The following is a 15000-nucleotide window of genomic DNA, read 5'->3' on the forward strand; positions in this document are numbered from 1 at the left end:
TTCCGTTTCAGCTGAGTTGCCAGTGATATTTGATTAACAGCGCGGAGGCAAAAAGTTTCAAGTGAAACCGGATATAGTGTGATGGGTCACATTTAAAAAGCGCTTCCAGTAATCTATATATTTCCAGAGCGTATTCTCGATTATGGATCAATGTATCAAAATACCGTGAATCAAAATTGATGAATTTGGTTAATACCCTAGTTAGAAATCTCATTCAGATTCCGACCATTCGTTTCCTATATTGCTTCCTAGTATTTCATGGATAAGGACTTTGATAACTGATTGATAAGCTCAGTTTTGCGACACACAAGGGAACTTAGATAATAAGGTAGAAAAGAGTGAAAATCAGGATCAACACATATTAATAGATAAGGGAAAGCCTAAAATGTAGCATCTCTCATAACTTGACACTTTCGATTTTTACGCGGCGTTGAAACAGCTGTGCGTTTACCTGCGCACTTGTGTAAATGACCTTCACACGTTACCTCTCTCTCTCTCTCTCTCTCTCTCTCTCTCTCTCTCTCTCTCTCTCTCTCTCTCTCTCTCTTTATATATATATATATATATATATATATATATATGTGTGTATGTGTGTGTGTGTGTGTGTGTGTGTGTGTGTCCACACACACACACACACACACACACACACACACACACACACACACACACACACACACACACACACACACACTTTTTTCCGTCATTTTTTGAATCCATATGTTTTTGTATATCTTGATATATGTGTGTGTGTGTGTGTGTGCACACACACACACACACACACACACACACACACACACACACACACACACACACACACACACACACACATATATCAAGATATACAAAAACATACAATATATATCTCTTCAAGTACATCAGGCTGAAATTTGATCACATCCACCAATATGCAGCGCGCACGATTTATTCCATCGTTTCCCCTATCTCTGGGGAACACCGTCAAAAGAGGGCGGCACCACTTCATCACAAGTGTGATGAGAAATCACAGTACTCAAAGAACAGGTTACTATGATGTAACTTGAGAGAAGGGTAATATGAAACAAATAGATGTAGTTTTTAAATAATTCCTGATGTATTCAATTATATACACTTAAATTCTTGATATATTCTGGTATTAAACCTTATATTCCTAATACATTTACTTATACAACCTTAAATTCCTGTTTTATTCAGTTATGGAATCTTACATATGGCAATAATTCACATCCATCTATAATATCAATCAAACTCTTTCAATTTAAGTTAACTTTAACCTTCTGTCATTCTTCCCATTTTCTTTCTTTCTTTCTTTCTCCTTCCAAAGAAATTTTTGCTCAATTTTCTCTTCATTTTCTCAAAGGACTCCTGAAGTTGGTCTTTAAAATTCTTCATATCTAAACCACAATCAATCATTATTCTTTAGAAATGATAATACAACAAAAAATATGAAGTTAAGAGAAAAATATTCCTTGTAGAAACTAAACAAAAACTTTCTGACCAACAGACAAATTAAGTACATCACCCGAGCACTTTTTTCCGTCATTTTTTGAATCCATATGAACATTCCGTAAGCAAATGGACTTACCCTTTCACGTGTTTGTTTACGCGTGGGAAGTCACACGAGACATAAACACATCATACAACCTTTAAAATATAATTATGTATATATAGAAATATTCTAGAATATTAACTCATGTTTACATTGACTTATTAGGCTTGAAGGAAACCCCGAGAAAACCCTCCAATTTGATTTAATTAAGACTTATTTAATGAGATGCATAAGTTTTCGTTCATGATAAGGTGTTATTCAGAGACTCGATTTTATTCCTATGTCATTCATGGAAGCTTAATATCCAGTTTTATCAAATTCCTTTTATTCTAATAATCACATAAAAATAATTAGGTGGCATATCACATAACGTTCTTTAATTTTAGCAATGATAAATGTATTAAACTGACAGACAAATTTTCTTTTCTCTCTAATTAAATCCTAAACCCTTCCTTCTCCTACTAACTTTGAATCAGTAATAATAATAAAAATAGATGTAATAACAAAAACGAGACAGGATCAAGACAGTCACCCCTAAAACCTTTCCATTTTCTACAAGCTGGTTCTCCAACGTTATCTCCAATTGAGTTTAATTCAGAGACGTCATTTCAGCTTTTTCGTGTGTGTGTGTGTGTGTGGGGGGGGGGGGGGGCAGGCGAGCGAAGCGAACGAATATTTTGGAAATTGAGTTATTCTAGGGGCATATTTTAAACTATAACCGGACCTATATAGGTGTAATTTAGAAACAAAAAATGTAGACCATAGGAGTAGAGGGCAAGCTAGACCCCAACATTTTAAAAATCTAATTACAAAACCTATTTATCAATAAGCTATAAAGTAACTTCAATGAACTTAAATGACCACGGTGCAACAAGTTACAGGATTAAATGAGCTGCTTTTACTGAGCACACTGAACCTTGGTCAATAAATTCACCAGTCCCTTTTACGAATTTTAACGCATTTTCTCTTCTGTGTTATACTTTGATTCTTGTTTCATTTCATGGTCGTATTCGAAACTGTTACCTTCGACTAAAGCAGTGAGAGAGAGAGATAGCGCCCACCCCCTCTTCTCCTTAACAAAGACGTTATTACCTCCCTTGACCCTGGGGACCACTCGGACTTTGTCCAGAAGGGGCACTATCTTTTATCAACAAAGTAATGGAACCCACACTAAAAATAGGGGTAATTGAGAGAAGGGAATATCAAAACACTTACTGAGCTTACAACATTTCCTGATATATTGAATCATAAGTCATTACATATATATTTTTTTTAATCTACACAATGTCCAAGTGCGTGTAGTCCAACATGTCACTCTTTTCACTTGTTCTTCTTCTTTGGTCTTTCGTCTTTGCAGATCACTTTTCTCAGATATCTTCCCTTCATCAGTTCAAAGGACTCTTAAAGATGATATCTTTAAGAGCAGAAAACCAAGACAACAAAAAAATAAACCCATTCCAAGAAAAGAAACAATTCTTCTAGTTTAGGAATGATAAGACAATATAAAGTTATTTAATATAACTAAATAATTTCTTGAATGAACACAATATTTCTGACAAGCAAGCCAATTGTGTATAATATTTATGCCATTATCTACGGTCTGAATAGTTATATGCACATGATAGTAATTTTGACTAAACCACCATTTTAATATTATTCTATTATAAATGTCAAGAACAATTACTCTTTGAATGGATATAAATTCTCAATAATAATAAGAGATACACTCCTGGATAGTGCCCAAATGCCACGTGCCTGCCACTAGCTGTGAAGACAACCGACATAAAAAAAACTTTCTGTGCATGACAGCCTGGATTACAGTAAAAAGAAAAAGAAATATATATGGAGTGGTTACCTTGACGAAAACTAAGACACTTTTCATCTATGGCCAAAGGTGCGCAAATTGACTATAAGGGAGATACATGACAGAGAAGAGAGATCGACCCTTTATTTTTTGTCCCCGTCCAAGTTTATCTTGGGAAGACCAAAACAAGTGTGACGCGTAACTCATTACCTGCGATCTATCAAGTAGTCCATGTATTGCTACCGCTTGTGAGAACGATTTCGTAAATACCTAACTTCTGTTTTTTTTCGAATTCATGTAACTTGTGCGCATGCGCGTTTTGCCGTGCGACGCCATTCGTTGAGAAACGCCCGTGAGAAATGTTTCATTTTAAGTGTTGCGTCGATTTTAGTCATCTTTAAAGCCATATAGTGGATATACAGAACAAATAGCCATTAATGTATAAATATATATATATATCAGACTGATATTTAAGCACATCAAGTGCCGCCAAACCCGAAAAAAGTTATTAGAAACTAAGCAATTCTGACCATAGCCGGTAGCGAAGAAAAGTTCGGTGCTTCGCTATTTAACGGCATGTGGGTTTTACCCTGGGGGTCCAGGGGGCTGCTAAGGAATATATAGATCGTATTTTCTTAAAGCCACGGGGGTCCAGGGTGCGCAGACCCTTGGCTAGACGAATATAATACCACAGGGGTTCAGGAGGCAGAGCCCCCTAGCTAGGGAATATAGAGATCGTAGTGTATAAATCCCACAGGGTTAAGGTTAGGTTGGTTTATTGGTTAGGGACATAGTACGATTACGTAGATTTTTTAAATCGAATGATGGGGGTTTGATTCCCGTAGAGTTTTTTCTCGAAATCTGGCGCATACACGTCGGCCCGTAGACTTTCATTATCCGATTTTAAGCGCCTTTTGTGCTTGTTTTACACATTCCTGTTCTATATTCTTCTTATTCCAGCCTGTTATACCCCATAATTTCCCTGATCTACTTCATGTCCTTCCCTGCTATGGGGACTTATCACAGCACATCAAGATTGTCGGCTGGAAAATGCGACGCAAATGATCATTAGATTCGTTCTCATCTCATGGGAACAAATCTGATGATATAAACATTGTCAAGGAAGACCCGACTGTCATAGTCGGAAGTATCTGCGTAGACTGTGTGCCGCAACGATTGTGTGTGACGCAACTCAATATTTTTTTATTTTTGTTTGCTTTAGTTTGCTTTGCTTTGTATTACTATTTGTTAACGCAATCAATCAATAATATTCCGTTGCTATAATTAATAAAGCCTTGTGTATAAATTTGTTACGGCCATCAGGAAACTCTGGAAACACATTTTCCTGTTAAAAAGTTACTTTTGTCCAATCATGATTTAATGCATTTGTATTGTGCGTCAATCAAGCATAAAGTAATTCCGGATTTAACCGTAGAATTATATACCGTAATTGTATAGGTGAAACATGGCACCTGCCTCCGTAGAGTTTCCGCAAACCCGATTTAAAGATATTTTAGTGTTTTTGTTCTGTTTTCCTGTGTGTAAATCATGTAAATTCCTCTCCAAAATACTGCACGAACACATTTACACATTTTATCAATTTTGCCGTCGGAGGATACAAGTTCCCTTACTCATAAACGAGCCGAATGCGACGGAAAACATTATCATATCAGCGTTAAACCATGAATAAAGATTCCATTCCAAAAATAACTGTTTCGAAAATCGGAGGCTGTTTGAAACTTGAAATTTGCCCTTATTAATTATATCATAACAGCTAAATGTTCTTTCTTACCTTTAATCTTTCGAGATACTCTGAACACTCTCAGGCTGTCAAGTGACACTCCCTCTATTCGCGTTCTCTCTCTCTGGTTAGGGTTATGATACCAGGGTTTAGCACTGTATATACTTCAAATTTTAACGTCTACTCTGATGACATGTAGTACAAGCATATAGTTATCTTTAATCCGCACATGCATAATTCCATAACCTAAATGAATCTCTCCAGTAACAAAAATAATACATACTGTTTTCTTCATTAAAATATCCATCATATAACCTCAATCTAACAAGTACGAGTGAAAAATAATAGTGTGCCCTTTAAACAAAGAGAATGTATTGTGGGGGTAACAAAGAAAACTTATATTTATACTTTAACTATTATATTTTATACGGTTTCCTAATCTTAGTCAAATGAGATATACGTATATAGAACTTTATACAAAAATAATAAAACAAAGTATTATCTTTCTGGAAAAATAATTAAGTGCTACTATCTTACATAGCTAAGGACCAACTTAAGTTGAGGTATACATGAGAGGTAACATATGCATAAACAGGCACATAAAGGGAGGGAGGGAGGGAGGGAGGGAGGGAGAGAGGGAGAGAGGGAGAGAGGGAGAGAGGGAGAGAGGGAGAGAGGGAAAGAGGGAGAAAGGGAGAGAGAGAGAGAGATAGAGAGAGCGAGATAGAGAGAGCGAGAGAGAGAGCGAGAGCGAGAGAGAGAGAGAGAGAGAGAGAGAGAGAGAGAGAGAGAGAGAGAGAGAGAGAGAGAGAGAGAGAGAGAGAGAGAGAGAGAGAGAGAGAGAGAGAGAGAGAATTCTGTTTATTCACAGCCGGCCGAGTGAGTGACAGTTTTAAGGGAGAGAGAGAGAGACAGAGAGAGGGAGAGAGAGAGACATAGAGAGTGAGAGAGAGAGAGAGAGAGAGAGAGAGAGAGAGAGGGAGGGAGGGAGGGAGGGAGAGAGAGAGAGAGAGAGAGAGAGAGAGAGAGAGAGAGAGAGAGAGAGAGAGAGAGAGAGAGAGAGAGAGAGAGTGAGTGAGTGAGTGAGTGAGAGAGAGAGAGAGAGAGAGAGAGAGAGAGAGAGAGAGAGAGAGAGGGAGGGAGGGAGGGAGGGAGGGAGGGAAGGAGAGACACAGAGAGAGAAAGAGAGAGAGAGAGAGAGGGAGGGAGGAAGGGAGGGAGGGAGAAAGGGAGAGAGAGAGAGAGAGAGAGAGAGAGAGAGAGAGAGAGAGAGAGAGAGAGAGAGAGAGAGAGAGAGAGGGAGAGAGAGAGAGAGAGAGAGAGAGAGAGAGAGAGAGAGAGAGAGAGAGAGAGAGAGAGAGAGAGAGAGAGAGAGAGAGGAAGGGACAGATATGCAGGAAACGGACGAACTGTGGGACATCACTCAGAAAATGATATCAGGTACAGATTATAAGTATAATATCAATATGAGGCGTGTAGAATCGGTGTAAATATACAAGATGCAACACAGGCATGCAATGCTGTACAAAATATGTGCAGACTAAAGGGCTTCATCAAACACAAATTTGACCAATCAGCTAATCATAGGGTGTGATGGGGAACGAGAGAACAATTACTTTTATTTCATGGAATATACGTGGTGTCAACCGTAAAATTAATTACTTGTTTTACTATATCCATAACAATAATGTTGACGTTATCTGTTTACAAGAGCCCTTCACATCAGCCACTAAAAGAATTAAAGGGTACCACCCCTATACGAACACAGGAATGACAGGCCTATTGACTTATGTCAGTGACACCATACCGCATAAGCTGGTGTAGAAGTCTGATGACAATAATGTGCAATATCAGCATTGACATATTCGAACAGCCTCTGGGTTTTTCTCTCTGTACAATGTATACGCAAGGTGTAGAAAGTTTCACTGCCCAGTTTTCAGAATCACGGTACAATATGCATGGAAGGAATTTAATGCTAGACATTATACATTTGGAGACAGTCAATGCAATGAAAATGGCGAAGAGTTCCGAAATTTTGTGAACAATCGATCTATGAAAGGGAAACTTACGTGGAGGGGCAGGCTAGATTATGTAATAGGAAGGGATATTGTGCATGGAAATGTCAGAAGCATGCTTGCAACAGAACTAATATTGCAGTAGCAACGAGATACGCTATTGATGATAGTCAGTCTGCAAAAACTAATAGGCTTAAAATTCCTATTCCTCTTTACCTTGACCATCACTTTAAATCACGTATTTATGGCTGGTATAACGATTACACAGTAACGAGTGTTGATAAATTCTCTATGGACATGACGAAAGTGGCACACCTGGGTCTGTCCAAAGAAAACCTTCAAGAGCAACATCTCACAACGCTCCAGACAACCTACGTGGGTCGGTGACCCTACACTATTAAGGTAACAAAAGGTACACTATAAGCACGACAATACCCGTGACAACCTTATTCTGTTTCTTAAGGCAAAAATCTACGGGAATTGAAAACTATTTTCAGAAAGAACACTGTGAACGGTTCCTACAAAGTATTAACAATAACACCTCAATGTCTGAGGTCTGGAAAAAAAATTAATCGACTCTCAGGCAAACGAACTAAAGCACCGCAGTTCCATAGTCCTCTTGCACAAGCAGATATGCTCTTTAGTCAATGGGCCGGAACATCCAAATTAAGCTCACTTCCCACAAATATTCAAAATCACCTTAGTCAGTCTAAAATTGCACGTAAATTTGCCATTGAGATTGGATGTTTTGATACCGACCCTTCAGACTTTGCTGAAATTCCTGAGTGGGAACTAAACAATGCACTGATCAAAGGAAAAGCGTCTGCCCCAGGTGAGAATGGAATTATCTATAGTGTCCTCCGCCTTATAGCTCAGGTACCTGGTAATCCCTTTTTGCACCTGTACAGGTTAAGTTTGTCACAAGGTATTCTGCCTGGTCCCTGGACGTCCAGTCTTATCATCCCTATACCGAAATCAAACACAGATAAATACCGCCCAATTTCACTGAACTCATGCGTATGCAAAATTCTAGAAAGGATAATTTTGAATAGACTCAGGTACAGGTAATAAGGTAAATTATCTCACAGACTGTTCGGATTCTATCGGGACGTAGCACACAACATTGCTTTGCAGAGTAATCCACGGAAGCACACTGTTTTTCTTGACCTTAAGTCAGCTTTTGACATTGCAAACAGAGAAGTTATCCTAAAACAATTAGTAAGCTTTAGCATCCGGGGTATATTACTGAGCTGGATTAGAATGTATCTTTCGAACAGATCTACAAGTGTCAAGTTCAGGGGAATGAGAAGTTCCACTTCCCAATATTTTGAACTTGGGACGGCACAGGGAGGAGTTCTCAGCCCACTGCTGTCCAATGTCCTCATACACAAGCTGGTGGCAGATATTTGGGGATGGTGAATCCATTTTATGCTATGTTGATGACATATTTGTCAAAGCATCATCACAAGAGAGAATACAAATAATTCTCGACAATCTTACAGCAAGGGCTCATGAGTGTGGATTACTCATCTCCTTCTTGAGGTCGATGTAAGCTGCGAGCATTCCACGCCAGAACTCACGACTCGAAGCGCCAGAATACGGTCTATTGTGTATCTTACCAGGAGAGAATCCAGATTGTTCCAGCCTCTGGTGCCTCTGCAAGTGGTCTCAGATACGTCTCAGAAGGATGTGAGCGAGAACCTTGCCCGGTATTCTGAGTGGTGTAATGCCTCGGTGATTGCTGCAGTCCCACCGATCCCCTTTCCCCTTCCAGAGAGGGATGACAACACCCCTCAGCAGGGGGAATAGTACCAGTCTGCCAGATGGCAGACAGGACAGCATGCAAGCCCCTTGCCATAGGTTCTACAGACGTCTGTGAAGAAGGCTTGGACTTCAGCTTTCTCAGGGCTTGGTAGACAGGACGAAGGTGATTTACTAGGAAATGGCATTCGACCTCCTCTGCAAGATTCTTGATAAACTGTTCCTTGTCCCCTCTCAGCAGTGACCTAGTCCTGCACACCAGGGAACAATGCCAGTTGCGATCCCCTGACAACCGAGCTGCACGACAAGCATCTGTGGCTTCCACTGTCTCCTGCAAGATGTCTTACAAGAGTTTACTCTTGGGCATTAACCAATTTTTGGGCTGCATCGAGCGTTTCACACTTGAAGGTGTCCCACAGAAAAACAGGGTCTGTCAGGCCCCCGAGTGCTGCGTAACGACCAGGGAAAGCCCCAGCAAACCCCCAGGCACACACCCCCTCCCTGTCAACAGGAAACACCCTAAGGTGTTCATTGCAGTGACGGGAAGTTCTAAAGTGGGCTCGGAGAGTAGCCACTACTAATCTATGATCAGTTCCACAGAACTCGGCGCTCCGATACACCCTGCAGTTCTGGAGGATCCTCCATCGAGTGCTAACGAGGGTGTAGTCGATCTCATGGCCATACGATGCTGGTCAGGACGCTGATACCAGGAGCCAGAAATCCTCAATTTCTAATATATATATATATATATATATATATATATATATATAAATAATATGTATATATGTATGTATATACATATGAATATGTATATATGTATGTGTATACATATGTATATGTAAATCTATATGTATATATATGTATATATATATATATATATATATATATGTTTGTGTGTATGTACACACACACACACACACACACACACACACACACACACACACACACACACACACACACACACATATATATATATATATATATATATATATATATATATATATATACATACACACATTTGTGTGTGTGTGTGTGTGTGTGTATATATATATTTAAATATATACATATAAATATTTTGTATTTTGTTCCAAAGAAAAAAGCTTCGAGGATGTCCAAAAGAAGTAAATATAAAATTATTTGAAATTTCATTTCAACTTTTGATAACTAATTAAGGCGTTAAAGGAGGATAACTTGTGAGCAGACAAAATAAAATTAAATAATAATAAAAGTGTGAGTTTGAAGCAAGTTTGATGTATTGGTCTGATGTATTGGGCATTTGATAGATATAAATTAATACATCTTAAACTATGTGTGATTTATTAAAGTTATTTGAGTATACCTAGCTTTCTTCACTCATTGAAACACCACCTCTCAAGAAATACAAATAACCATAAAGAAACTATGATAAAACCAAGTTTCAGGAATAAATCTGCCACAACATGAGAACAAAAATGAGGTCGAATGCGAGTTTCTGAGAACACGCACACGGACGCGCAAGGTGCAAGGAGTCGGCCTCGGTCTGCACTCACGCCATCTACTTTCCAGATTCTGAACTAAAATAAAACGTGCCCAGAAGATGTTTTTCTTGAGAATGTAAACAAACGAAAGAAAACTACGAGGACCGAGGTGATTCTGTGGACTGGGCAAAACATAAATTATCTGAATAAATAGCGGAATGTAAGTATTTATACAGTGTTAAGGTGTAATTTTGCGTAAGGATTTTTTTCTTATCACTATATAATTGAATGTAAGGGAAACACGTATGATTCTGTGTGTGACGAGAATACCTTGTCTTGATAATTATAGAGAAACAATTAATTTGGCAAAACAGCTCCCATCATAAAGATCCACAACTTTGAGAAGAAGTTTGGGTTAAGCTATTAGTATTGTATAGAAGGTCTTAAGTAATTTCTTTGATGCTTTTCCATAGAGGTCAGCCTAGGACATGCTCAACTGTATTGTATCGGTGATTATGTTGAAAAGGACCTCATGAGTGATGTGGTAGTCTGGGCATGGCACTCTGGCAAAGACCAACTGACCTGTACACAGTATTCTGCAAAGAACCAAAGACTGATCAGTGACAGCAACTTTTTATCTTTACTTAGAGCAGACTATGATTAATCGTTATAGAATGGATGCACTAAGCTAGGGTAAATTGAAGATTATAATCTTGTAGAGTACAAGAAGTTGTAGTGATATGTACAAGAAACAGTCTGCGGACATAAATGGTAATGCCGCAAAGTAAGGAAAAAGATCACAGTAAATGCTTCCTACAAAGTCCACTCAGTCCTCCTGAGTTTCAGTGGTATTTTGAAGACAATGTGTTCTGAAGGGTGTTGGGGGCAGAGTAAAAGTGATTCAAACTCAGAGGGGCTGTCACTTCATAAACACTATCAATATTTTCATTAGCATCATTTGCATTGGAAAAGAACAAAAGATTCTCACATATTACAGTCTGGATAATTGAAAAGGGGAATAATAATTGCAAGATTGGATGGATTGCTTGTGATTTTTTTTTGTTTTTTTTATGTTGTGTAATATCTGGGAATATATATGGAATTAAAAGTACTTCAAATGATTTTAAAATTGTTCATCATCCATTATCTCTTTTAATTAAGGAAAAAAAAATTGAGGTAAAGTTTTAAAGAGTAAAATGATATTAATAAGAATTATTATGTATGTAAATAAGTTTTCTAAAAGTAAAAGATACGTAACAAAATTGTAATGAATCAGTAGTAAAAAAATATTATTTTTTTGTAAAGTATTTCATATATTAGATATCACATAGTTGCATTTAATCTTTGTTTTAATTATGATGTAATCCTTTTCTCAGATATTTGAAGATGGAGATTGGGTCTTCAAAAATCTACCATGATTTACCCAATGTCATTTGTGAGCGTTCATCATCCTTGATAGATCTTCCAGCACAAAAGAATGCTGAAGATCTTTCCAAAAAAAAGGAATTTAAAGACTTTGTACAGTCACTCCTCCCAGAAGGTGACAAGGATGAGATTGATACACAGGTAAGAGTGGCAATATTGTGTGATGTTCTCTAGAAAATTCCATATTTGTCATCCTTTATTTTGAGTGTACCTGATAAGTAAAAAACGATTGTCTCATAGGATTAGGTATGTAGAGGGAAAATTGGTATTCTTAGTTTTTTTTAACTATAGTTGTCAAAGTATTGTTCCTCTTTTGTATCATATACTTTATTTTGTAGGGTTGTGCTTTTCAGATTGTATGTGTTTGCATATAAAATAATCCTCTTCAGATTCTATATATTTTTTTGTGTAAAAAAGTAAAAAGAAAAACATTTATAAATATTGTATATCCCTAATACTGCTTATTTGACTTTTCAGTAGTTTTGTTACCATAATAAGTTTTTCATATTTATTGTTTATGCAGTAAGAATTGCTAGGTCTTACTTTTTTTATTGTTAGCATTGTTTTTACTTGTTTTAATAGCTAGTTACTGAAGGGTTGTTTGTTGATATAGATCATTGATGGTAGATATACTGTCTAGTTAATTTGTAGTTTACATAATTTTACTTCTTTTCTTTGTGGTCTTCTTCCATGTGAATAAAAAAATAACATTTTTCCTTCTTATTCTTTTCCTTCCTTTCTCACTGAGGTTTCTCTACTGACTGTTAAGTCTACAACATCTCTGTTTGTTTTTTAAGTTGATTATTTTTCCCTTCTATGACATGAAAGACCTCCATGATGTTTGTTAAGTAAATTCACAATTTGCCATTTAATTTAGCTTTAGGTGTGATAAATATTTATATATTTTTTCTTTTTTTCAGTTAAGAAAAGGGTTTTTACTGACACAGAAAAGGCAGAGAAAAATTGCTAAGCAGGGAAAGAAAAAAGACAATCAACTTCATGGCATACAACACCGTGGAAAGAAACGTTTGTCTGGCCGAGAAAAAAGAGAATTAGGCCTACACAAAGTAAACAAGAACAATAAGACTTTTGAAATGTTTTTGCCCATTAATGATATGTGGAGAAGCTATTCTAAAGATCTCCTTGGGATTGAACATTATATAAAGAGTGGATGGAAAGGAGGTTATAATGACAGTAGGACAGAAACTATTCAAAACAAATTAAGAAGAATAGAGTATTTTGGCTGCTTGGTGCGAGTAACCAAGTCACGTTGCTCAGAGTTTGTAGGCACCACAGGGATTATCATTAAGGAAACAAAGAATACTTTTGTAATGATCTCTCCAGATGACAGAGTGAAAACTATCCCAAAGCTGCACAGTGAGTTTAGCTTTGTAGTACAACATATTGGTTTTTCAATATCAGGGAACCATCTTCATCAAAGATCAGTGGAAAGGGCAAAGAATAACTTCAAGAAATTACAACTATGGTTGTAATCATTGCTAGTGTTGCTTTATCAGATCATTTTATATTGCCAAAAACTTGTGGTATTTCTGGAATAAAGCTTGAAATATCATCAGTGTTTTCTTTTCTTGTTAGCAGTATGTAAGTAATTATCATAGAATTAGATTAGAACATAAATCAGGAGATATCTTTTAAAATGTATATGCTTTTAATATGGTTATTTATAAAAAAAATGTATACAATGATCTGTATTGAGCACATTTTCTCAAGAAATATTACAGAAATATACAGAAAAAATATATAAAAATAAACTAGTTGTTATCTCCTCAACATCAACATATGTGTATTGCTATTTCTGAAATATATGATAACATAAGAATATATATACCTGTCGACTTATAGACTACTTATCACATCACATACAAAGTTCATAGTAATATTTCTCTATGGTGTAGCTATATATGTATATTGAACTAATATTTTAAAAACAGATCAGTGAAAGCAAGTGCCAAAGTTCTATTCACTTTTGGAGGAATACGAAGGGCATTGGAAAATGATGTAGCCGAATCTAATTCTTGTTGAGATTTAATTTGCCAAATTGGAACACTGGGTGGACGCAGATATCTGTATCTTGAGTAGGGCACTCCCACTAACCACATGGAACCTCCCCAAGGCTGTGGGATTTCAAAACAACCATGATGATGGGACTGAGTGGAATAGGGCCAAGCACCAATACACTCTGCCAAAGTAGCCCATTCTGGGGAATCATTTGGGTCCTCCATGAAAAAATAGAACACAAAATGTTTTGATTCATTAGCACTGGGAGGGATTAGAAATCCTGGAGCACAAGGATTCCTGGTGATTGGGATAGCACTCTTAAGACTAGACTTTACTCTACTTTCATACCCTTTCTGGGTAAGATCAGCTACTGGTGGGAGATGGACCTGCTCACCACTATGCAATGGTTGGTCTAAAAAGTAGAGTTGGTGTATCTCAGGAACAGTGTTCACACCAACCCCATAGTGGTGCGAACGACTCAGTGCAGGAAAAATGCATTCACGTCCTCGACTCATTACTCTGTATAGAAAATTGTCATACAGTAGTGAAACAGAAGAGCTGGCTGGCCATTTTGCTACCATTGATCTTGCCTCTGCCATTGAGAATAAATATCCCCAGCCAGGTTGCCTGAAGCCCCGAAGAAATATTTGGGGGTCTGGAAATACATGTCGGTGACCTGGTGTATTGCCAGACACACACCAAAGTGATGGATCAGTATCCAGTGCTGGTGCAAAGTGCGATAGTGTCTCAATCCAGTCACGTGAGACCTCCACATCTTCATCAAGGAAAGCAATGTACTGTAAACTAGGAAAGGTAGTTATACCTGTTGACCAAGCTTTCCGGTAGAATTGAAAGAGTCCATGGTTAATGGATGGAACGTCTCTTGGTATGTCTACTATTTTGTACTTTACTTGTAACAACTTTAACAGTGAGATAACTGAAGTGTTAGGACCATCACTGGAAGGATCTCGACCAACTACCACCAACACATTAAACCATAATATCCCATCATTAGCTAGTAATTTTGATAATGTATTTGAAAGGTACTGTACTCTTCCTCCTGCACAAACAACTACACCAATTTTATGTGTGATGTTGCTTCCAGTTACTGGAGACGTAGGCTTTACTGGTGATGGTGTTTTGTAGTCATGATTTTCACAGAAGGAACCCATTGCTGCTTCATGTTCGCAGAGACTGGAATGCAAGTCATGTTTCGAAATCACTGCAGATGA

General features: G+C 37.5%; 3 protein-coding genes across 4 annotated transcripts in view; 1 reads left to right on the forward strand and 2 right to left on the reverse strand.

Moving 5' to 3' along the window:
* LOC125038132 (transmembrane protein 272-like) overlaps positions 1-5216 on the reverse strand; it is an 11897-nt gene extending 6681 nt beyond the window's left edge. For both annotated transcript variants that reach the window (XM_047631446.1, XM_047631443.1), the window contains exon 1: positions 5143-5216. The gene's annotated coding sequence lies outside the window, so the exon portion shown is untranslated. The remainder of the gene's footprint in view (positions 1-5142) is intronic.
* A 5170-nt stretch (positions 5217-10386) lies between these two features.
* On the forward strand, positions 10387-13322 carry LOC125038366 (ribonuclease P protein subunit p29-like). The gene is made up of 3 exons (XM_047631859.1): positions 10387-10544; positions 11701-11890; positions 12670-13322. The coding sequence occupies exons 2-3, from the start codon at positions 11711-11713 to the stop codon at positions 13240-13242; spliced, it is 753 nt and encodes a 250-aa protein (XP_047487815.1). The 5' UTR covers positions 10387-10544; positions 11701-11710; the 3' UTR covers positions 13243-13322.
* A 123-nt stretch (positions 13323-13445) lies between these two features.
* Positions 13446-15000, reverse strand: part of LOC125038124 (protein O-linked-mannose beta-1,2-N-acetylglucosaminyltransferase 1-like) — a 4923-nt gene continuing 3368 nt past the window's right edge. Inside the window, exon 3 of the mRNA XM_047631432.1 lies at positions 13446-15000. This exon is cut by the window's right edge and continues 499 nt beyond it. Within this exon, the coding sequence (XP_047487388.1) occupies positions 13684-15000 (1317 nt within the window). The 3' untranslated portion in view covers positions 13446-13683.

The sequence above is a fragment of the Penaeus chinensis genome, chromosome 24 (assembly GCF_019202785.1).
Source record: "Penaeus chinensis breed Huanghai No. 1 chromosome 24, ASM1920278v2, whole genome shotgun sequence".
NCBI lineage: Eukaryota > Metazoa > Arthropoda > Malacostraca > Decapoda > Penaeidae > Penaeus > Penaeus chinensis.